Source organism: Salvia hispanica, chromosome 5, assembly GCF_029641045.1.
Source record: "Salvia hispanica isolate PSC_SH4W2 chromosome 5, Shi_PSC_v1, whole genome shotgun sequence".
Classification (NCBI taxonomy): domain Eukaryota; kingdom Viridiplantae; phylum Streptophyta; class Magnoliopsida; order Lamiales; family Lamiaceae; genus Salvia; species Salvia hispanica.
In genome coordinates this window covers 13,494,546-13,520,076 of record NC_142696.1, presented here as the reverse complement: position 1 = coordinate 13,520,076, position 25,531 = coordinate 13,494,546, and the positions used below count along the sequence as shown (strand labels likewise).

Here is a 25,531-nt window from a genome sequence, read left to right as displayed (position 1 = left end):
TCACCTACATCATATTAAAGACAAAATTCAAACTAGGAATAGGATTCCAATTAAAATCCATCCAATTATTGAACATGTATTTTTGAAAATTTTGAAGGTTTAAAACAATTGAAAAACTCATGTCTTTTCCTTAGGTATATATCTAGGAAATAATTCCATAACATACCAAATAAAATATACACAATTTTCAATTAAACCTTAAAATTAAAACATGAAAGCATATAGCGAGAATATTCTTTAACATTCCATCCAATTAAGGAAAAGCCAAAAATTAGATCAAACAAATATTGAATTTCCTTATGTTAATTATCATGATATTATCTAGATGGAAAGAATCCATCAAAATCAACTAATTAACAAATTAAATCAATTTATTTGACCTAATTATTTCAATTGGCAAATTTAAAGAAGGTAAATATTCTCTTTAAATTAGAATCTTGACTTAATTGCAAAATCATTATAATTACCACAAGATATTTAATTATTCTAGGTTTAGGATTTTAAACCACAATTATAAATAACTTGTGCCTTAAGAAACAAAAACACGAAAATGAAAAACGAGACGACACGACGATGCAACCCAAAACCCTAATTAGGGGTTGGGCCGCCACGGGCCTCGCAGCAGCCGCTGCTGCCGCGCCCGACCACTGCCGCCTCTCGCGGCTGCTGGCGCTGCTCCCACTGCAGTAGCCACCGCCGCCGCTGCCCGCCGCCGTCCGTCTCTGCCGCTCCCACTGGAGCAGCCACCGACGCTTGGCAACGAAGACCGCTGCTTGCGCAGCTCCTCGCGGCCTCCGACGCTGCAGACCTCACGGCTGCCGCTGCTGTCCGAAGACAGCGCAGCCGCTGACTGTGGCTGTCGCTGTTGCCGCTGGTCAGCCCCTCCACCATCGCCCGAAGACGACGTAGCTGCTGGAGCTCGCTGCTGTCACGTGACTGTGCAGCCGCTGCCCGGAGAAGATGACGTCGCAGCTGCCTGTTCTGGAGCTGATCGCCGCTGCTGCCGCTGCCCGCCGCCGCCCGAAGACGACGACGCTGCTGCTGCTGCCCGGAGTCGCTGCTGTCAGCCGATGACACAGCTGCTGTCCGGCGCTGCTGTCCGAAGACGAAGCAGTTGCTGCCGAAGCTGCTGTCCGTCGCCAACTCCATGCCGCTGACCGCTTCTCCGACAAACAGAGACCGCCGCTGCCTCCCCTCATCGGATCTGGATCTCGGATCCCCAATGAAGGCAGCCCGGCACTTGAACACATCTAGGGTTTAAACCCTTGCGTTCATATATTCGTTTTCAATTTAATTAACTTGATTCATCGCGGTCGCTTCGCTTGACCGCGATCTTAAATCTTAATTAATCGTTTCAAATATTTTATGTTCATATCAAATATGCATATTTAAACATCTAGCTTTTTAGCAATTTAAATTATTCTTGCATATTAAGAACATAAAACTATAGATCTATGAATACTTGTTTAGATCTAGAATATTCTTGTGAAAAACTTGAATAAAATCCAAGATTCATAATATTCTTTCATCGATCCAAGTATTCAATCATGGACCACTTTATTTCTTGATTCAAAAACATATATTCACTTAAACACATACATATATATAATCAACAAACATATAATCTAGTACATATTACTTAGAATATATAGATCTAATGATGTTCATCATAGATCTAGAATATTTTTGTGAAAAACTTGAATAAAATTCAAGATTCATAATATTCTTTCATCGATCTAGAACATCATATCATAGATCCAAAATTAAAATCAAGAAAAACATAGATCCAACACATATTGCATTAATTTCGAAAATCCCAAGTTTTAACACTATAATTTTCGAAAAATTCAATTAATCAAATACATAATCAGAGCCTAAAAAATGGCTCTGATACCAGTTGTTGGACTACCGCAGCGGAAGACACGGAAACCAAACAGGTCCTTGACCGGATCTATTTAGGTGATTATGCATTCGACTCCAATTTCATGCAATAAACATACATCTATAGATATAACATAAAATAAACACATAATCATGCATATTCGATGTAGATTCGATTGTTACCTCATGATCCATCATTGGATTGACGTTGCTAGCTGCACCACCCGGAGATCCTTGGTTTATCGACCACAAATCTTCCAACCTATTCCCTTGTCCTTGATTCTCCATCCGTGTGGGCGGATCTCGAAGAACCAAATAAAAGTGATATGAGATCTAGGGAAAACCAACACAAACACGAAATTGTCTTGATCTAATCCTATGAATTAGGATAGAACAAGAACAAAAACCAAAACCCTAATCTCCCTCGTGCAAAGGCACGAAAACCGAGGCAAGAGGGGGGAGAGAGAGAGACGGTTATGGCGGCTAGGGTTAGGGTTTGTGATGTGTGGAGTGCTTACTAGGGTTTCCCATCACTACACTATTTATAAGCATGGACCTATTGGGCTAGGATGGGGATCCATGGAATGACTTAAGTGTTGGGCTCACCCATTAGATAAATTACTAATTAAATCAAATGACCCATGATTTAATATATTATCAATGGAATATTGTTTTGTTCCACTAAAGAATAATATTGCACTCCCACTTAAATCACCGAATTACAAATAACTTGGGTCCATTTTATTTTATAATATTTCTCGCGTTTAAGATTATCTTGATCCATCAATTTAATTCTTTTGTCTGCTATGTGACTAGAATTAAATTAATTCTCCAAAGAGTTTTTCTAGTTTGAAACTTTATTTATTATTCGTGGAATAAATTCCAACTGCGCAGATTTCTGAATAATAAATTCCTCTTTCAAACACCTCATTGGGGATCACCCTTTTAGGGATTTAATCATACCACACTGGGCACGCGAATTCTATGAAATAATATTCCAATACCTTCATGTTATTCAATTACTACCACCCAAGATATCATGAACTTGAGTTACGTACAAAGTCTCACATATTGAGAAGTCAAAGTGGCGTTTGATTGAATAAACAATATTGATATTAATATCATAGACTAGAAAATACAAAACTTTCTGAAATATATTCTTTCAGTAGATAGCAATAAAGAATACATTTCGGATTAGATCCTTTCAGTGCTTTACCACACCGGTGTTACTAATCTCATCTTAGGTAAGAGAGAATTATCACAAACACCGCAACCGTACCAATAGGTAGCCAAAGCCTATCTAGGTTGTGAATACGTTTTTCTTCTTACTAGATCTGGCCAAGTCCCCTACTGGAAAACTCATGAGGAGATTCATCGAATTTCCCTGCTTGACCTTCTTAGTAAAAAGCCTTAGACTTGTTTATTATATTTCAATAATAAACCATTATATTATATTATTTATTCTCATAAATAGGTAAACAAGTGGACGTGGCGTTTCTCGTATACATGCACAAGCTGACTGTACAAAGGCATGTACGCTCGAAGCATCTTTTAGTATACAAACCCCAACAGGTCGTTGCAGTGAGAGACGTTTACTTGCGTTTTTCTAGTGATATTTTTTTATTTTGAAGAATGTTTTATTGATACCTTCTTTTAGAAGAAATTTAATTTCAGTTTCTAAATTGTTTTTTGATGGATATTCGATTTCTTTTAATGACAATTGCATTATTAAGAAAGATGGCCTTCCCCATAAGCTAAGTCTTCTAACTTAGCTATTTTACTTAGGCCTCTCAATGGCAGTAGCTAATACTTGGTGTTGGGAGTCTAATTGAGTTTGATGAAGGGGCCTATCCTTTGAGTCCAAATTCTCAACACTTTACTGGAATTTTCATCTTCAAAGCATTTGTGATTTGCTTAAGTTATTGAGGCTAATGGCTTGGTCCTTGTTCCAAAATCCTTGCTACTTATTTCCAAATTTTGAGCATCTAAGGTTCTAAGTTCTCATCTAGAGCTTGGTATGTGAATCTATATGAATGCTATTCTAGTGATGGAGATTGGTGCACGGATTTACCTCAGTTATCGGCTCCTCTTGACTGCCGGAACTCCGCAGCTTGATGCCGAATCCTACTCTCCCTCTTGCTGCTCCTTCTCAAATTTTGGGGGTGGTTTGAGGGTGAAGGAACTTGTGTGATATGGCTCTATATATAGCCACAAGTGTTGGCTTCTTGTGGAAGCCATTGGGTTTTTAAATTTCCTCGTTGGGTTATTGCTAAACTCTCTTTTTGAATCTTGATAAAGGCTACCTTGCCTTCTTGGTGAAAGTCTTGGAAGATGTTATACTTGGTGATCAAGTTCCTTAATTGATCATGTGGTGGAAAAGGATTTTTCACTCTTCAGGTTAAGGAGATGAGCTCCTTTAGTCTTTCTCTCTTTGTTTCTATTCCAAATTTAAGAAGTATGAGCTGGCAGCTTAGTCACTCCTTTTTACTTGTTCTAGTAATTGCACTCTTAACTCTATTTTTTGAAGAATGTACTCTAACACTTTTTATCTTGATGTGGCAGCTGGAGGACAACTTCCTTGCTGTCCCTAGAAGGCTGTAGGCTGATTTCTCTTGGCATGGAGTGGGGTGTGGAATCGAGATAGGTGTGGAGAGGTGTTAGGGAAATATAAAACAGAGAAACAAAAACTGGATATCTGAAAGTCGTGTTTATCACTTTCAGATCAAATCAATTTCGGGGTTCAGCCAAAATGTTTGATCGGATAAAATTCAGAGTATTAGAAGATCATATGTTTGTATTTTCGATAATTTTGAATCAGAAAATGATCAGTAGAAGAAGAAGATGAAACAGTGCAATGAAGCATTGCACCTGTTGGGAGATGAAACCGAAAATAACCGAATTTCAAAGGTTTCCAAAATTGCAATTTAGTCCTTCGACTTTCGGAAATTATATTTTCGGATGAATTTCCGATACAGCTCGACCCCAGCCAGGGGATCTGCCCCTTGGACCCCCGTTCATCTATCTAGGAGCTTCGCTCCTAATATTATAAAGAATTCAAATAAGCATGCACTCCGCACCTCCATACTTAAATGATGTATCATTATAACAATAACCGATCATTCAAGTTAATCCAATTACACTAAAATATCTAACAATCCTCCCCTATTTTAGTGCAATCCTTGATTAACTAAAACAAGTCATCTCAAACATTCAAACTTTTGCATAAACGAAATATCGTAACGATTGAATTCCATATTAGTACATTACGCATTCCAAATATTCGAATACCCCGGGTGTCTCTAAGGATTGAACCCTGGGAACTCACATTGAATACACGAAGATAATGTACACAAAAGTTTACATATGAATAGTTCTATCTTGACACTATATTTTACTAGCCTATGTCCTTATCCTTCATAAACATATCGAAACCAAGTCCCAGCTTCTTGAAGCGGCTAAACTTCATGCTTATATAGGTAGCTCCTTTATTCTTGCACCTACATTTGCAATTTTTCAAAAGAACTATTAAGAATCTATATATTCAACCTCCTTAACTTGTAGGTCCGAACACATACCTTGGGACGATTTTCAAATGTGTTCCAATCTCCAACATTAAGTTTTCCACATTGAATTCTGCATCTAGTGTCATACTAAATGGGAATTGGGTATCTTAATATCAGAGATTTGTAGTGGACTTTAATCCCATCCCTATAGCCGATTTGTACACAAGATCTCTACTTAACCCTTTGGTTAAATGATCGGCTAAGTTGTCATGAGTTCTTACAAACTCCACAGATATCACACCATCCAAAATAAGTTCACGAATCATGCTATGTCTAACACCTAAGTGTCTTGACTTTCCATTATACACTTGACTATATGCCTTAGCCAAGGTAGCAGCACTATCACATCTGATAGATATAGGTGATATCGGTTTAGGCCACAATGGAATCTCATATATCAAATTTCTTAGCCATTCAGCCTCTTTACCAGCTGCTGCTAATGCCACAAACTCCGATTCCATTGTTGAATTTGTTATACAAGTTTGTTTCTTTGATGCCCAACATATAGCACCACCTCCAAGACGGAATACCCAACCACTTGTGGAAGAATGATCTTCCATATTGGTGATCCAACTTGCATCCGAATAACCTTCAAGAACAGAAGGAAATCCAGAATAAGACAACCTATAATCCATTGTTCCTTTTAAGTACTTAAATACTCGATTCATGGCTTGCCAATGGATTAAACTTGGATTATGAGTATATTGACTCAACTTTCCAACTGGTACTAATCATAGCATACATTGGTGATCCAATAGCCTTTGAATATTCAAGCTGATTCACAGCAACTCCTTTATTAGGTACGAGCTTTGCACTAGGATCAAAAGGAGTCTTAACTGGAGAACAATCTTTGAAGTTAAATTTTTCCAAAATCTTCTCAATATAATGTGATTGAGAAATGGAAATTCCTTGTTCTCCATGTGTGATCTTAATTCCAAGAATCACATCAGCCTTCCCCATGTCTTTCATCTCAAACTTAGATGACAAAAATGCCTTTGTTTTATCAACTTGATCTTGGTCAGTACCGAAGATCAACATGTCATCCACATATAGGCAAATGATAACCCCTTTACCGGTAGCATCAAATTTGCTATATACACACTTGTCTGCTTGGTTTAATACAAAACCATTAGACAATACTACGTCATCAAACTTCTGATGCCATTGTTTGGGGGCTTGCTTTAGTCCATAAAGAGATTTTACCAATTTACAAACCTTATGTTCATTACCAGGCATGACAAAGCCTTCTGGTTTTTTGATATAAATCTCTTCATTTAATTCACCATTCAAGAAGGCAGTTTTGACATCCATTTGGTGAATTACAAGATTATGTATAGCAGCAAGTGCTAATAATAATCTAATTGTGGAAATCCTAGCAACAGGAGCATAGGTGTCAAAATAATCAATTCCTTCCCTTTGCCTAAAGCCTTGGATAACCAATCTGGCTTTATATTTGTCTATGCTTCCATCGACCTTCATCTTCGTTTTGAAGATCCATTTGCTATTTAAAGCTTCACAACTAGGTGATAAATCAGTCAGTATCCAAGTACCATTTTGGATTATAGAATCCATCTCCTCTTGGATTGCCTCTTTCCAAAAAGCGGAATCTCTTGAGCTATAGCTTCTTTGTAAGTCCTTGGATCATCACTAATAGTAAAGCAATACTGATATTGAAAATTAATTTCATTTCTTGATCCTTCAAGTAAGTACAATTGGAAATCATTTCCAAATGACTTAGCTTTTCTTGCTCTACTACTTCTCCTAGCCTCAGGAGGTGTATCTATCACCTTTCCAGTAACATCATCAGAATTACTAGATCTTGCAATCATGCCTCCAGGTTTAGGTATAGACGTGAATCTATCCTCATTGCCAAAATCAGCATCCCTTGACTCAATAATAGAGTGCACAGATACATAGTCATTAGGTTCTAAGACATAGAACCTATAACAAACAGAATTTTCTGAATACCCCAGAAACACACAATCTATGCCTCTTTGACCTATGGTTTTCATTTTAGGGTCAGTTAGTCTTACCACTGCTCGAAAATCCCAAACTCTAAGATAACTCAATTTTGGAGGTTTCTTATGCCAAAGTTCATAAGGGGTAATCTTGTTCCTTTTGTTAGGAACTCTATTCAACAAATAACAGGCTGTTAACATAGCCTCACCCCAAAATCCTTCACTTAGGCCAGAATAACACAACATTGAATTAATCATTTCTTTCAACGTTCTATTCTTTCTTTCAGCTACACCATTTTGTTGTGGTGTATATGGAGCAGTCGTTTGATGTACTATACCAGTCGATTCAAAATACGCTGGATCATAATACTCACCTCCCCTATCAGTGCGAAGAGTTTTAATCTTCACACCATGATAAAGCTCTACACTTTCCTTAAAGATTTTAAATTTATCAAGAGCTCCATCTTTAGAATGACATAGATAGACATGGCAAAATCTAGTCGCATCATCAATAAAAGTAACTACATACTTTTTATTACCAAGTGATGGAGTCGAATGAAAATCACACAAGTCACTATGTATAAGTTCTAATACCTTAGTTTCTTTATTTACATTCTTATTGAAAGGTTGTCTAGTTATTTTAGTTAACATGCAAGTTTTACACCTTTCATTATTCAACTCGAAAGCAGGTATCAAACTCATTTTCGACATATCTTTTAATCTCTTATAATGAACATGACCAAGTCTAGCATGCCACAATTCTGATTTACTAACATGATTACCAATACTTGAAGAAGTCATGCAAACAGAATTATTCATAAAAGAGACATCTAGATTCAACCTAAACATGCCACAAAGATAACCAAAGCCAATAAAATTACCATGCCTTGACAGAATGTATTTATCACTTTCTAATACTTGTTTATAGCCACAACTATTCAATACAATACCAGAAACTAAGTTTTTACGAATTCCAGGTACATACATAACATTTTCTAACAACAACGAATTTCCAGAGGTAAATACTAGGCTAACAGATCCTATTCCTTTGATTAGTTCAGTTGCAACATTGTCCATCTTCAAGGAAGATCCATCTTCAATTGATTTAAAGTCCTTGAACCATTGACGATCCTTGCATACATGACATGTTGCACCCGAATCAATCCACCATGAGATATCATCATCCTGCACATAAAATGCTTCAGAGATTATTGATGCATAATAATTCTCAACCGAATGATCATTAGGTACAAAAGACGAACCTGATTGCTTTTCCGGATCCTTGGATCCATTTTGACCAGCCTCGTTTTTCCCTTTTCCTCCACCCTTTCCAGACTTACAATCCTTCTTGAAGTGCCCGGATTTGCCACACTTCCAGCAAGTCAGTTTGGGCTTCTTATTCTCATCCTTACTGTTATAACCTTGAAACTTCCGTTTCCCTTGAAACTTACGTTTCTCTTTACCAGCCTTTGAGGATTCACCCTCTTCCACCATGTTCACAGAAGAACCGACCACGTTTTTAGTATTACCACCAGAACTCTTTTCCATATCACGTATGGACTGTTCAATTTGGAAATCACTTCCAAGTTCGACCAAGTTCAGTTCCTCCTTCTTGTGTTTCAGATTATTTTTAAAATCCTTCCAAGAAGGTGGCAATTTATCGATAATACTAGAAACAGAAATAGATTCATCCATTTTCATATCATATTGGGAAAACTGTCCCAATATCCTCAACAATTCATTATATTGTTCCATGACAGGCCTCGAATCAACCATTTTATAGTTGATAAAGTTACCAACAAGAAATTTCTTGCTAGAGGCATCTTCTGCCATATACTTGGCTTCGAGAGAATCCCACAATTCCTTAGCAGACTCTACATTTTGATACACATCAAAGAGGGAATCAGACATACCGTTTAAGATGTGACCACGACATATGTAGTCATCGTTCTCCCACTTCATCCGCCTCCTCGTCTGTTCCAGAGTTTCATTATCAACAGCCTCGGGCATGGGAGTACTCAGAACGTACACCACCTTGAGATTTGTCAGCATGAAATGCATCTTCTTTTGCCAGCGTCTAAAGTCCTGGCCAGCAAACTTATCTAACTTTGCGAAACCTTTCGCTCCTTCCTTCACCGTTTCTTTGTTCGACATATTGATTTGATCTTTGTTAGGGAGATATAAAATAGAGAAACAAAAACTGGATATCTGAAAGTCGTGTTTATCACTTTCAGATCAAATCAATTTCGGGGTTCAACCAAAATGTTTGATCGGATAAAATTCAGAGTATTAGAAGATCATATGTTTGTATTTTCGATAATTTTGAACCAGAAAATGATCAGTAGAAGAAGAAGATGAAACAGTGCAATGAAGCATTGCACCTGTTGGGAGATGAAACCGAAAATAACCGAATTTCAAAGGTTTCCAAAATTGCAATTTAGTCCTTCGACTTTCGGAAATTATATTTTCGGATGAATTTCCGATACAGCTCGACCCCAGCCAGGGGCTCTGCCCCTTGGACCCCGCCAGGGGCTGCCGCCCCTTGGACCCCGCTACCCGGGAGCGCTGCCCCCGGACCCCCGTTCATCTATCTAGGAGCTTCGCTCCTAATATATAACGAATTCAAATAAGCGTGCACTCCGCACCTCCATACTTAAATGATGTATCATTATAACAACAACCGATCATTCAAGTTAATCCAATTACACTAAAATATCTAACAAGAGGATCCTCAAAGATTTGTGGAGTTAATGGCACTTGTTATTTTACTCCCTTTAGCTCTCTTAGGAAAATTTCTTTTGTAAAGTAGATATATCTTCTCTACTTGTTCCAACACCAAAATCTATGTAATTCTTTTCATGAAAGGTAGTTCTCCTATATTGTAAGGTATACCTCCAACCTTTCTTCTTTTGAATAAATTCCAATAAACCCTTGTACACCTATTTATGTGAAATTCTTGGCATTCTCTTTTCTCTTCCTCCAACCATTGTAGTTCATAAACTTGAAATTCCTTACACTTCAATTCCATATGGTATAAGAACAAAACATAACTTAATTCCTTTACTCATGATAAAAAAAATCAACTTAACATAGATTCATCATCTCTTCGTCCAATTTTTTTTTTATACTCCAAAAATCTATGCACGAAAACTCGGGGTGTTACATCTCTGGCTCTAAGCCTCGCGCAGGAAAGAAAAAGGCACCGAACCCAGTTGCAGCTAAGAATGCTAAGGGAAAGAAGAAGAAGAAGAAGAAGGCCGACAAAAAGCCTAATGGAAAATGCTTCAAGTGTGGAGATAAAGGTCATTGGAAGCCAGACTGTCCTAAAAAGGGCAAGGCTACAAGTTTGCACCATGCTCTAGTAGTCGAGTCATGTTTGGCTTCGACTTCTACTCATACGTGGGTTATTGATACTGGAGCAACTGATCATATATGTTTTGATCCTGACTTAATGCAGGTGACAAGATGATTACATGATCGTGAGATCGAAGTCCAGCTGGGCGACGCTACTAAAGTGGCGGCCGTTGCAGTGGGAGACATTTATTTACGTTTTAGTAGTGATAGATTTTTGATTTTGAAAAATGTTTTGTTGATACCTACTTTTAGAAGAAATTTAATTTCAGTTTCTAAATTGTCTTTTGATGGATATTCGATTTCTTTTAATAACAATTGCGTTATTAAGAAAGATGGTTCTTATATCTGTCGTGGTATCATGGAAAACAATCTGTACACAATCACTTCTAAACAGTTTAATCAACGTAAATCAGAACTCAATGCTACATCGAAAGTTTCTAAGAAAAGAAAAGAACCTTCAATTTCAATGAACGAAACATACTTATGGCACCTTAGACTTGGTCATGCCAACGAAAGAAGGGTTCATGCTATGGTTGATCAAGATCTTATTAAAGGTCGTGAGAAGGAACCGTTTTCTAAATGTGAATCCCGTTTGGAAGGCAAGATGACTAAGAGACCTTTTAGGTAAAGGGGTAATAGGGCCAAGGAAGTACTTGAGCTCATTCATACTGATGTGTGTGGAACAATGTCAACCGAGGCAAGGGGCGGTTTTCGATATTTCGTCACCTTTATAGATGACTTCTCGAAAGTTGCATACGTCTATTTGATGCGCTACAAGTCTGAAACTTTTGACAAGTTCAAGGAGTTTAAGGCTAAAGTAGAGACGCGTCATAGTAAGATTATCAAATGCCTGCGATCTGATCGCGGAGGCGAATACCTAAGTGCCGAGTTTTTGGACTACTTATCAGTGGCGGGAATTCAATCCCGAATTCAATCCCAACTGACTGCGCCGGGCACACCCCAGCAGAATGGCGTAGCTGAAAGAAGGAATAGGACCTTATTAAACATGGTCCGCTCAATGATGAGTTATGCACGGTTACCTACTTCGTTTTTGGGGCATGCTTTGCTATCAGCAAGCTATCTCTTAAACAACTTATCTTCTAAATCAGTCTCTACTACCCCATATGAGTTGTGGTGTCCGGCCCATGTATTGGAAAAGGATCCAACAAAGCTGGAATCTAGGACGGAGGTATGTGTGTTTATAGGTTACCCTAGAGGATCGAAAGCTTATGAATTCTATAGTCTCCGATATCAGAAAGTAATTGTGAGCACTCATGCCATATTCTTAGAGGAAGACTTTGTAATGAATCATAAGTCCAGCAGTGAGATAGCTCTTGAAGAGCTAACTCCAGTCACAACTTCCATTAACCAAGAACAATCACCTAGTGTAACAACAACTCCAGAAACTTCAACTAATACTCCAGATGTTGTAGTGCCGCGTCGCAGTGGGAGGGTCTCTCATGAGCCTGAAAGATACATTGGTTTGGGAGAGTGTATGGATCACTCCTCGAACAGCGATGTACTTGATCCCTGGAATCTTGCAGAGGCGCAGGCAGATGTCGATCATTGCGAATGGGTGAAAGCAATGGATTCGGAACTACAATCAATGGTAGACAAAGACGTTTATGATTTGTCTATCCTACCCGAAGGCTGTACTGCCATTGGGAGTAAGTGGATATACAAACATAAACGTAGACCCGATGGACGAGTTAAATTCTTTAAGGCAAGACTAGTGGCTAAGGGGTATACCCAAAGGGAAGGCATCGATTACGATGAGACCTTCTCCCCAGTGGCCATGCTCAAATTGATCCATATTCTTTTTTCTATAGCAGCTTACATGGATTGGGAAGTATGGCAGATGGACGTTGAGACTGCATTTTTAAACGGCAGTCTTGAGGAGACCATCTACATGGAACAACCCGAAGGCTATGTAGTAAAGGCAAGGAACACATGGTTTGGAAGCTTAGAAGGCCATTTATGGCCTTAAGCAAGCATCTAGATCATGGAACTAGTGTTTTGATCAAACTGTTCAAAAGTTTGGATTCGAAAAATGCCCCAATGAAAGTTGCGTGTATAAGAAGTTTGAAAAGCGAAATGTTGTGTTCTTAGTTTTATATGTAGATGACATTCTTCTAATTGGAAATAATAAAAAGATGTTGTCATCAGTACGAACATGGTTGTCCAGCCAGTTCGAGATGCGGGACACATTCTTGGTATCAAGGTTCTTCGGAACCGTGCAAAGAGAACGTTGTGCTTATCCCAAGAATCTTACATCGATACGGTACTTAGACGCTTTAGCATGCAAGATGCCAAGAAAGGTTTCTTACCTTTTAGACATGGCATTCATTTATCTCAAGAGATGTGTCCAAAGACATCATCTGAGAAAGCAGAGATGAGAAGGATACCATATGCATCGGCTGTTGGTAATCTCATGTATGCTATGCTTTGTACCAGACCCGATATTTGCTTTGCTGTTGGCATGGTAGCAAGATATCAAATAAATCCCGGCCAAGGACATTGGACTGCCGTAAAGAACATACTCAAGTACATTAATCGGACTAAGGACTATGTTCTAGTTTACAATGCAGCCAAGCTCTGTCCTTTAGGATATACTGATTCAGACTTTCAAGCTGATGTAGATTCGAGAAAATCAACTTCCGGGTATGTGTTTACCTTAGGAGGTGGAGCTGTAATTTGGAAGAGTATAAAGCAGAAATGCATTGCAGACTCTACCATGGAAGCCGAATATGTGGCCGCTTCGGAGGCTGCAAAAGAGGCTGTATGGCTTTAGAACTTCCTTCTGGACTTAGGTGTGGTTACGAATATGCCCAAGAGCATCACCATTTATTGTGACAATTCTGGTGTTGTGGTGAATTTGAGGAAACCACGGGCTCATAAAGAGAGCAAGCACATAGAGAGAAAGTATCTTATCATTAGAGATATATTGCAGAGAGGAGACATACAAGATTGTGACAATTCTGGTATTATGGTGAATATGAGGAAACCACGGGCTCATAAAGAGAGCAAGCACATAGAGAGAAAGTATCTTATCATTAGAGATATTGTGCAGAGAGGAGACATACAAGTGGTCAAGATTGAGTCAGAAAACAACCTGGCAGATCCTTTCACTAAGGCTTTAGCGGTCAAGCCGTTTGAGAGCCATGTTGAAGGAATGGGAGTTCGACTAATACAATACCTCAATCCGCTTTCAGTATAAGTGGGAGAATTAGACGTTAGCACATTTTTTTGTATACTCGAAAGTGTTTAGAGTATAAGTGGGAGATTGTTAGAGTTTGTATACTAGGAATCACGTTTCGAGTGATTGAATACTGTAAAACTCTTATTTTATTTTCCAAGGAATAAAACAGATTATTTTTGTCATAATGTTCTTATGTTTTACATTTAATGGATGTTAATTGCATGTTTAAATGCATAAGTTAACTTAACATAGTCTAAGTCTTTGTTTGAGTAGACCGGTTGTGGGCGGCATCCACTTTAAGGTAACACGGTCAGTCCTAAACAAATAAAAAGAAGAATTTCACAACCTAGATGGAACTAGACTATCCATCAAGAAACGTTGCAATGTCAGTCCGCATATTTCTAAGCCTTACTAAAATAAGATGACATTGGTGTGGTATAGCACTGAAGGATCTAACAACAAGACTTGTCCTTAGGCTATCTACTGAAAGGTGAGGTCTTGATAAATATTTGTTTCTTAATCAATGTAGTTTAGCATTGAGCATACGGTATTGATTATGCATTACTTTGACTTATCAAATGGTGCGGATTTTTCGTAACCCAATAAACCTGATATATTGGGTAATGGTGATTAATATCTAGCGGTGCTAGGATTGCTATTATATTGAATCGTGCGCGAGGAGAGTCTCGTTTGATAATGTCCTCAAGAGGAGCGCGAAACAAGGTTTTATTATTTGAAACCTAGCTAGTTGGAGTTTGATTACTCTATGAATAATAAATAAGTGTTTCATGCTAAGTCCATAGCAGACATTAATTAATTAATGGACATTTTTATCTTAAGCGCGGGAAATGAAAGTTAAAACGAAAACCCGGATTACTTATAATTTCGGATTTGGATGGGGAGAGTTCAATATTACTTCTGTAGTGGCTGCTCGTAATATTCCAATTAAAGCTTATATTAAATTGTGGGTTCAATTTAATTAGTAAAAATTAAATTGAATGAGCCCATATCCAAACCCTTCCATAGATCCTTGTCTGGGCCCAAAATTAACTTATTATAAATAGGAGAATAAAGGAGACAGAAATCATAATTTTATATGATATAATTTTCGTCCCCCCTTGTCCAAGAGGAGCTCGAAATTCTCTCCTATTCCAAAAGGGATTTCTTCTTTCTTCTTTATTTAAGTCCTAGTGTTCTGGCGAGATCAGCCCACATTGATATCGGAGTACAGTTCGGGAACCAGAGAGAAGATCTGTGGTCTAGTATTCAAAGCGTGACGTGGAGAAGTTGCTAGCCATCTTCAATTCTTTGGAGAATTAATTAGGTATTATTCCTGCTCTGTAGAAAAGCATGTATTAGGTTTGAATATTTTTAAAGCATGATTAATTCAAGTTATGAGCATGATACATGTGAGAATTACGCGAATAGATTTTGTCTAAATAATCTGCTAAATAGATCTGATTATTATATGATTTATTTGTGCGATTAGTAATTATTAAATTATGTTAATCCGCCGCACCGCTTCCGCTGCCAGTTCCTTCAACAACAATAACTTATACTACTACACGATCATTGACTATCATTGCAATCTATCTTGTAGTCCCCGCTTAGAATGAATCCTACGCTAAACCAAGACATAGTGCTAGAAAGGAGCCATGACGTTATAAAATAGATTGAACTATTGTGTGTAACATACTTCATTAAAAAAAACCACAATAGAGACACGATTTTACTATTGTGTGTGCAATCTATCAACGATTTTTTCGTATGCACATCTATATTATCTTCATGTGTATTCTTTGTCCTCTAAACAGTGAGGCACGAAAATAAGAAAAAAAAAGTATTGACAACACGAATTGCAAGAATAAAGAGTAGGAGAAATTTTGATTTTGCAATGTTCGAGGGCATCCACAATGGGGGCGGAGGATAGCCCACCCTAAGCCCCGCCCTATGCTCCGCCACATCAGCATTCTATCCTCCATCCCTTCCACCTGCACTGGGGCGGACTATAGCCCGCCCTATATTCCGCTCTATAGTTTTTACTTTTATTTTGTATTTAATTTATGTTTGCAAATATATCAAGTAAAATAAATATATAAAAAAAAGCAACACAATTAAGGCAAATCCTACATTTACTTAATTAAAAAAAATTACAAAGTTAGAACTAAAAAACAAGTGCACTACAGATAAAGAGGATAGTCTAAAGCATTCCCAACTTGCGGCGGAGGCCCTCGATCATATCCTGGAGGTATGCGATTTGTATCGGGTCGTCCGTCTGCCTGAGGGCGTTGTGCGTGTCCAACAAAGTCCTATAGTCGGCGGAGGCCACCAACTCTGTGTAGGCATGTCCTGCAGTAGAAGTCGGGGTCGTGGTCGCGCTCGGGGTCGGGGACGGGTCCGGGGCAGGCGGCGCGGCCTGTGAGGATTTTGCATTCCCCTTGCCCTTGGCAGCCTTGATGCCAGCGGGACGCTGAGAGGACATCGGTGTGCCGAAACTCTCATTCTCGTACACCGGATGGTTGAGGTCCATTGGAGCTGCGCCGCTGTCGCTGCTCGTGTAATCACCGGCGAAGGTGTGCTTCGCCCTCTTCTTCGTCGTCACCGATTGGGGCAGCACACCTCCAACGAACTTCTGCTTCTACTTCAGGAGGAGCCAGGACTGGAAGTGCTTGAAATCACCGTACAATGACATGTACGACGCAATCGCTTTGTCGCGCACATCCGTCAGACTCTGTCGCTGCCCAGCTCCCTCGCGCACTTCCCGTACTCCGCCGAGAACAAATTGGCCTACTTCTTGTTCTAAGTGCTTGCGGAGCAGCTCCCTTAGGCACTTGTAGGCGGTCGGCGATTTGGCCTCATTGTATTTTTCAGCGATGCACTCCCAATACGCAACAATCTTCTGGTTGTTGGCGAACACCGGTTCCTCTGAAATATCAATCCAACACCTCGTCAAGACGATGGATTCTTTCGACTGGTAGTTCATCCTCCCCGGGGCGAACTCTTCATTCACTGCCAGAAGCGGCAACTTTTGGGCTCTTGCCTTGCTCCGCTTCTTCTTGGTGGCGGAGCCTGAGGCGAAGGAGGCGGGAGCGACCGCGAGGTGGGGCGGGTGCGCGGGTGGGAGAAGGCTCCATGTCTGACAGCCCGTACGAGTCCGTGCTGAAATCGGGATTGTACTGGGTGTTGGAGTTGAAGGGCCGGTATTCATCGGGTTCTGTACCCGGTCACCGTGCACCACTACCACCGAACATCGGACTATTCGGACTTGGATAATCTCCGGGATTCATTTTGTTTGAAATAGAGAGCGTCGATGAGTGGATGGAGTGAAAATGGAGTGAAAAATAGGATGTATATATAGTGTGTGAAAATTGAAAAAAAAAAACAAAAAACAAAACAAAAAACAAAAACGTGTTCTATAGTCCGTCGCATCGTCCGCGTCACCCACAGTGGCGGACGATGCGACAGAGGATGCGCTGTTAGAGTTTGTATACTAGAAATCACCTTTCGAGTGATTGAATACTGTTAAAACTCTTATTTTATTTTCCAAAGGAATAAACAGATTATTTTTGTCATAATGTTTTTATATTTTACATTTAATGGATGTTTATTACATGTTTAAATGTATAAGTTACTTAACAAAGTCTTTGTTTTAGTAGACCGGTTGTGGGAGTCGATCACTTTAAGGTAACACGGTCAGTTCTAAACAAAGAAAAAGAAGAATTTCACAACCTAGATAGGCTTAGACTACCTATCGTGAAAGGTTGCAATGTCAGTCCGACTATTTCTAAGCCTTACTGAAATAAGATGACGTTGGTGTGGTATAGCACTGAATGGATCTAACAGCGAGACAGTCTTTATGCTATCTACTGAAAGACGAGGTCTTGTAAATTGTTATTTCTTAATCAATGTAAGTTATCATTGAGAATACGATATTGATTATGCACTACTTTGACTTACCAAATGGTGCGGGTTTTTCGCAACCCAATAAGCCTGGTATATTGGGTAGTGGTGATTAATATCTAGCGGTGCTAGGATTGCTATTATGTTGAATCGTGCGCGAGGTGAGTCTCGTTTGATAACATCCTCAAGAGAAGCTTGAAATAAGGTTTTATTATTCAGAACCTAGCTAGTTGGAGTTTAATTACTCTATGAATAATAAATAAGATTTTCTTGTTGAGTCCTCTCTTGGAATAAATAAGATATTAATTAATTAAGTCCATAGCAGACAATAATTAATTAATGGATGTTTCTATCTTAAGCGCGGGAAATAAATATCAAGCAATGGAAACCCGGAGTACTTATAATTTCGGATTTGGATGGGGAGTGCAATATTACTTCTGTAGTGGTTGCTCGTAATATTCCAATTATAAGCTTATATTAAATTGGGTTTAAGTTAATTAGTAAAAAAGCTAATTGGAGGAGCCCATATCCAAAGCCTTCCATAGATCCCTGTCTGGACCCAATATGTGGCTTATTATAAATAGGAGAATAAAGGAGACAGAAAATACACTTGTTTTTTTAATCAAAATTTTCGTCCCCCTCTCTACATAGAAGAGGGACGATTTTCTCTCCTCCGAGGGAAAGGATTTCCGTCTTCTTTATTTAAGTCCTAATACACTGGTGAGATCAGCCCACCCTAATATCAGTTTACAGTCCGGGAACCAGACAGAAGATCTGTGGTTTTGTACTAAAGATCTTCTCGTGGAGAAGGCGCTAGCTATCTTCGATTCTTTGGAGAATCATCAAGGTATAATGGCTAACCCGTAGAAAAGCATGGTTTAGGTTTCAATTAATTTAAAGCATGTTTTATTTGAGTTATGAGCATGATACATGTGATAATTACGCGAATAGAATTTGTCTAAATAATCTGCTAAATAGATCAGAATTATTATGTAATTGATTTATGTGAGCGCTTCCGCTGCCAGTTCCTTCATGCGCATCGTCCGCGGAGGATAGATCGGGCGCGGACGATGGAGAAGCCATCATCCGCGATGCTACAGCCTACAGTGACGGACGAAGGGACGGAGGATGCATCATCCGGGCTATCCTCCGCCCCATCGTGGATGGCCTTAATCATAGAATGAACTCACCTTCGTGTGCGGTTTAGCAGCAACAATATCGGAGGGAAAAGGTTGCACCCTAGTAAGCCAACGAATTCTAGGATAGAATGATGTGTGCTGAAGCAAAGAGACGCAACATCAGAAAATAACAAAACAAAGTTGGATTATATATCTAAGGTTAACAAATGGAATAAGAATAAGGTGGGAAATTCATGAAAAATGGAAGTGTACGGATAAAAAAAGTGTGTATATCTATTCCTTTAAAAAACTGCTTCTCGATAAACTAAATAGAAAGTACTCCTCTTCGTTGTCGTCTATTTAGATCATATTTTGATGAATGTTTAAACATTTATACTCTTTTAAGATCTTCTCGTTAGAGAAATCTAGCAATTCCACTTTTATTTTAATTGCATTTAATAGATCTTTCATTTGATTTAAATGATACCTTCTAGACGGGAGTGTTGCTAGATAGGTGAACCAATTTAGGTAGATTGCTTGGTGAAATTTGTCATTCAATTTCCTTCATTTCCATTGGAGGAGGTCCAAAGCTCTGAAGTGGAATACATAACCCTTTCATTTTCTTTTCTATCCATATTTTTTTTAGTTCATAGTTTACTTACCTTGGGATTATTTGTATTTCTGTCACGCCATTCCCCAATATAATCTTATGATCTATAGTTAATAAATCGAGATCGTAAGCTTGCTTAAACCAATGAATGTGTATTATATTTTTAAAACGAATTATATAAAATATTCTTAAAATTTGATAAATGAATTTAGTTTTGAACAAATTTTACAGTTCGGGTACAATAATAAAATCCATTATATACACAACTCAAATCAATCTCGATTTTGATTTTGGTTTCGGTTTTTGTAACCATATGACATCGTTCTGTTAGTGATGCTCCATATGTCCGCGAATAATAGTCTCACTTTTTTTTTTTTTAGTCCGTTCGGGAATAAGAGTCTCGTTTTTTCATTTAGCCCGCCAACGAATAGGAGGTCCGGTTCATTTATACTATAAATAGTAATAGGCCTCACATTTCATTCCAAACTACTCCCTCCGTCCCAGATAATTTGTCCCATTTTTCCATTTCGGTCTGTCCCACATAATTTGTCTCATTTCACTTTTTTATCATTTTTTGTTGTGGACTCCATATTCCACTAACTTATTCCTACTCACATTTTATTATAAAACTAATACTTCCTCTGTCCCATTAAAAATTAAACGTTTCTAAAAATGGAAATAATCTTCTCCTTACTTTTTCTTCTCTCTTACTTTACTCTTTCATCATTAACTCACAAAAGCAAATGTTGCATATTTAATGGAACGGGGGGAGTATATAACTATTTCCATTAACTTTTCATTACATTTCTTAAAACTCGTGCCCGATCAAAGTGAGACAAATTATTCGAGACGAAGGAAGTAATAAATATAAGTGGGATCTATATACCATTTTTCCACCATCTTTTCTAATATTTCTTAAAATCCATTTCAGAAAGAAATAAGACTTCTATTTATGTACGGAAGAGTACAACATAATATGAGCCCATTATTTGAAATTAACTGTTCATGTTCATAAAATTTTCAGCAATTAACCAATAAAATAATGGTTAATTTGATTTTGATGCCATATCAACGAACTCCAAACAAAACGTAATCAAAATTGAATAACATAAAAGGCAATACCCTCTCCAGTAGAAGTTTCATTTTACAATCTTTATTCAATCTCCATTACAAATCTCATTTAATTATTATTATTTTTAGTAAGTGAATCTCAAATTTAATTAATTCACTCTGCTCAATTTTATTATATAATATTATAAAATTAGAAGCCATATTTTCACTAATTCTTTCTACTGTTTCTATTTAGAAAATTAAACAATTAGTGAAAAAATGGGACTTCAAATATAGAATATATATATTGGTGAGCATTAGGGTGCATCCTTAATTAGAGTCACAACGTGCATATAATCTCGTGCTGCCACGTGGTACGAAACATGCAATATTGTAAACACAAAATACAAAATACATTTGTGAAACTGTAGATGGATTTATGCAAATTGCATTTTAGTTATCGTCAAATTGCATTTTATATTGTTAAGTTTTGCATTTTAACATAAATTATCTACAATGCAAAATAAACTATATATAAATACGATCCGTCTATATATAAAATGCAAATCAAACAGTCTATATTTAAAATGGAAAACTCAACAATAAAATATGCAATATGTCTATAACTAAAATGAAATCTGCCAAAATCTATTTATAACTTCTACAAATTTATACTCTGTATTGCATTTTAGTGTTTATAATATTGCATGTTTCGTGTCACGGGGCAGCACGAGATTGAATGTACGTTGTAATTTTAAATTAGTTAGCGTATTAGTATATTTCTATATATGTTTATTTAAAAATAAATATATATTCTTTCCATCTTAATTAAGTTGAGTCAAAAATTTTGGGTACGAAAATTTAAAAATTATGCTAAAAAGTAATAGAATGGAATAGAATAGGAAATATATAAAGAGAAAATAAAATAAGTGATAAAATATAATAAAAGTGATTATATATTTTATTTTTTTAATTAAAAGAAAGAAAGAAATGACACACTTAGTTAAAACATCCAAAAAAATAAGAGTAAAGACCAAAACTGGTCTTGAACATATGCCCATTTTACGATTTTTGTCATATATTTTATCTTTTGAATTTTTTCATCCTAAACATTTTAACTTGGATCACAATTGGTCCTACGCTAACAATTCCATCAATTTTTAAATGATTTTAACCTAAATGGGACTGTTAAAACCATCAAAATCGAGTTAAAACCGTTTAAAAATTGATGAAATTGTTAGTATAAGACCAATGGTTATCCGAGTTAAAGATGGGCATTCTTTCTTTTTGGTGGGGGAGGCTTGTGCTTCCCAACAATTTCTTGTGTACTGTCGTGTAGCTCCCAGTTTTTCAACCTATGCTCTCATCATCACCCACTTTCCTCTTCCAATTCGCACCTTCACCAAAATTTCCTCCCAAATTTCTGAGCCTCTTGCTTGACTTGCAACGATCATGTCTTCGCCCGTCAAAGATGGTATGTTGCTTTTCTTTCTCTTTTGCTTTTGCTTTTGCTTTTGCTTTTGCTTTTGTTTTTCCCCATCTCCAATGCTCTCTCTATCTTCTTCAATACTATTCTCCATTCAACTTCCACCAGAATTCGAATTCAATCTTGTTTAGTTGGAAACTTAATTTGATCAAAATTTGATTTTTAATCACTGATTATATTGGTGTGTGGAAAGGCACAATTGTTTGAGTTTTTCAGTATACCAATTCATCTATTTTAGGGCTTTGTGTTTTTGATGAGGGCTTTGTTTTCGGAATTGGGGAAAATTCGGAGAGATGCAACTGAAATGCATAGTTTTGGTTGTTTAATCACTAATTTTATTTGTAGAGGATATCATATGGATGGGGTTGGAAAAAGAAATAAATATATAATATTGGTTTAATGAATGAACTGAATATTGCAGCTGCTGATGGAGATTTAGAGAAAGTGTTGGTTAGCCCCAAACAAAGCCACAATCCATTGGCAGAGCCGTCGCCCGCACCATCACCATCTTCATCTACTGCCCCAGCTCTTGTTCTATCAAATTCAGGGAAGCGGATCGACCAAGTTGGGAGAAAGAAGTACGTGAAACAGGTGACTGGCCGCCACAATGATACAGAGCTGCATTTGGCAGCTCAAAGGGGTGATCTCGCAGCTGTGAAGCAGATACTCGAAGATATTCATTCTCAAATGGTGGGGAGTTTAAGTGGTTCGGAATTCGACCAGGAGGTTGCAGAGATCAGGGCATCACTCGTAAGTGAGGGAAATGAGCTGGGAGAGACAGCGTTGTTTACTGCAGCAGAGAAGGGGCATCTTGATGTTGTTAAAGAGCTGATCAAATATGCAAACAAGGAAACACTTGTCAAGAAGAATAGGTCGTTGTTTGATCCTCTGCATATAGCTGCAAGTCAAGGACACCATGGTGATTACATAATCTTGGATCAGTTCATATATCTCCATTCCATCTGTTGCAATTATGGTTCTTGATAGTACTAAATAGACATCATGAAAAACCATATTTTTATATAAATGTTAAATTAGATTACTCGCATTCGATTGCCTCTCATTATGTTTGCCAAGCTACATGTAGTAACCTATTATAACACGATGATGTTAATTGTTTAAGCTCGTAAATAGTGCTATGTGAATGCGAATGAATCAGTTATTGGAAGACGGCTAACATATTTTATATGTGCTACTGTGCCTCACATCAATGATGGTTTAATTTTGTAGCAATTGTGCAAGTGCTGTTGGATCATAACCCGGGGTTGAGTAAAACAATTGGTCCATCAAATGCAACTCCTCTTATAACTGCAGCTACTAGAGGTCATAGTGCTGTAGTTGATGAGCTCCTGTCAAAGGACTGCAGCTTGCTAGAAATTGCTAGATCAAATGGGAAGAACGCGTTGCATTTGGCTGCTAGGCAAGGGCATGCGGACATTGTCAAGGCATTGCTCGATAAAGATCCACAATTAGCTAGGAGGACGGACAAGAAATGGCAGACAGCATTGCATATGGCCGTTAAAGGGGTTAACTCGGAAGTTGTTAAACATCTCTTAGATGCTGATGCAGCAATAGTTATGCTCCCGGACAAGTTTGGCAACACTGCTTTACACATAGCTACGAGGAAAAAGCGAGCAAAGGTAATATGTTTTGTCTTGTATTACCTTTCCAAAATATATTATGCTGACAAATTAAAAAAGACTTAATATTTGGTTATGTTGTGTTCCTTGTAGATTGTTAATTTGATATTACGCCTGCCTGACACCAATGTGAACGCACTGAACCGAGATGGCAAGACATCTCTTGACATTGCGGAAGAACTTCCACTATCTGAAGAGTCGTCTGAGATTAAGGAGTGCCTCTGTCATTATGGAGCTGTGAGAGCTAATGAATTGAATCAGCCAAGAGACGAGTTGCGGAAGACCGTGACTCAAATCAAGAACGACGTCCACATCCAGCTCGAACAAACAAAGAGAACAAACAAAAATGTCCATGGCATTGCCAAAGAGCTAAGGAAACTCCACCGAGAAGGCATCAACAATGCCACCAACTCGGTGACTGTCGTTGCAGTCCTCTTCGCAACCGTTGCATTCGCTGCCATCTTCACTGTGCCGGGTGGAGACGACAACCACGGAATGGCCGTGGTAGTCAGTAGCATCTCCTTCAAAATATTCTTCATCTTCAACGCGATTGCTCTCTTCACATCGCTAGCTGTTGTTGTCGTTCAGATCACACTGGTTAGAGGCGAGACTAAGGCTGAAAGACGAGTGGTGGAGGTCATCAACAAACTGATGTGGTTGGCCTCTGTCTGCACCTCTGTGGCGTTCATGGCATCCTCCTACATTGTGGTCGGGCGTAAGCATCAGTGGGCTGCGATACTGGTCACAGTTGTCGGAGGAGTCATAATGGCCGGGGTTCTGGGGACCATGACCTACTATGTGGTGAGGTCGAAAAGGATAAGGTCGATAAGGAAAAGAGAGAAACACGCCAGGAGCTGCTCAAACTCATGGCATCATTCCGAGTTTTCTAATTCTGACATTGACAGGATTTATGCACTCTGAGGTATCAGAATCTCTCTTGCAGAAATGGAGAGATTAGACCGCGATGTCTTGTTGTCGAACATCTTATGCCTACATTACATATGCAGTATTCCTATATTTCTGGGCATAAGGTATGTTTAAGTGTTCTTGGTTGCTGATGGTGCTATGTACGTAGTTTTAGAGGCAAAGAAGCGTCGTGGGAGCGCGTTTTCTTTGTCTATATAGCGTGCTGCTAAAGATTTTGTAGAAGAGACACCAGGAATTTCTAAGACAGCTTACTGAAATTGCTGATCCCACATGTCTCCAAACTGATTAGATATGTATTCTTATTGCTGCTTTTGGAAGCAAATTGAATTCCATCTAATGTATCAAATTGCTTTGTAAACAAAGCTCAGATTATAAATCTTGTGCCTTTTCATTTCATTTTGGTCAATTTCCTTAGAAGATGGTGTTTGGTTATTAGCTCATTTGATGTAGTTATTAACTCAATATCCATTCGCTACAACGGAGACGTACATGATATCCCATCACGAATCATTCCAAACGTTGGGCACATATAAACGGGATAAAAAATGGCTTCAAACGTTGGGCACATATAAATTCGCTTATAAATGGCACACGAAGGGAGTACTTGGTAATTAATGACTGGTATATCGTCCCTTATAATTTGTCACATCAGATTCGGTACGAGTTTTAAGAAATGTAATAGAAAGTGGATTGAAAAAGTTAGTGGCATGTGGGTCCTATTTTTATATATTTGTCTTATAATAAAATGTGAGTGAAAAAAATTTAGTGAAATGTGAAAATAATAATAATGAAAAGTGATAAATTTTTAGGGACGGAGGAAAATGAAAATAAGTGATAAATATTCA

The 25,531-nt window shown here is 38.1% G+C and overlaps 1 protein-coding gene across 1 annotated transcript; it reads left to right on the top strand.

The window, feature by feature from the left end:
- Positions 1-21,930: 21,930 nt before the first annotated feature.
- On the top strand, positions 21,931-25,082 carry LOC148926324 (ankyrin repeat-containing protein ITN1-like). The gene is made up of 4 exons (XM_089059605.1): positions 21,931-22,107; positions 22,541-23,038; positions 23,350-23,759; positions 23,853-25,082. The coding sequence occupies exons 1-4, from the start codon at positions 22,086-22,088 to the stop codon at positions 24,678-24,680; spliced, it is 1,758 nt and encodes a 585-aa protein (XP_088915731.1). The 5' UTR covers positions 21,931-22,085; the 3' UTR covers positions 24,681-25,082.
- The last annotated feature ends 449 nt before the right edge of the window (positions 25,083-25,531 follow it).

Coding starts and splice junctions, on each gene's coding strand:
- LOC148926324 (XM_089059605.1), top strand. CDS start 22,086: ATGTCTTCGCCCGTCAAAGATG. Junction 22,108..22,540: donor GTCTTCGCCCGTCAAAGATG/GTATGTTGCTTT, acceptor TGAATATTGCAG/CTGCTGATGGAGATTTAGAG. Junction 23,039..23,349: donor TGCAAGTCAAGGACACCATG/GTGATTACATAA, acceptor TTAATTTTGTAG/CAATTGTGCAAGTGCTGTTG.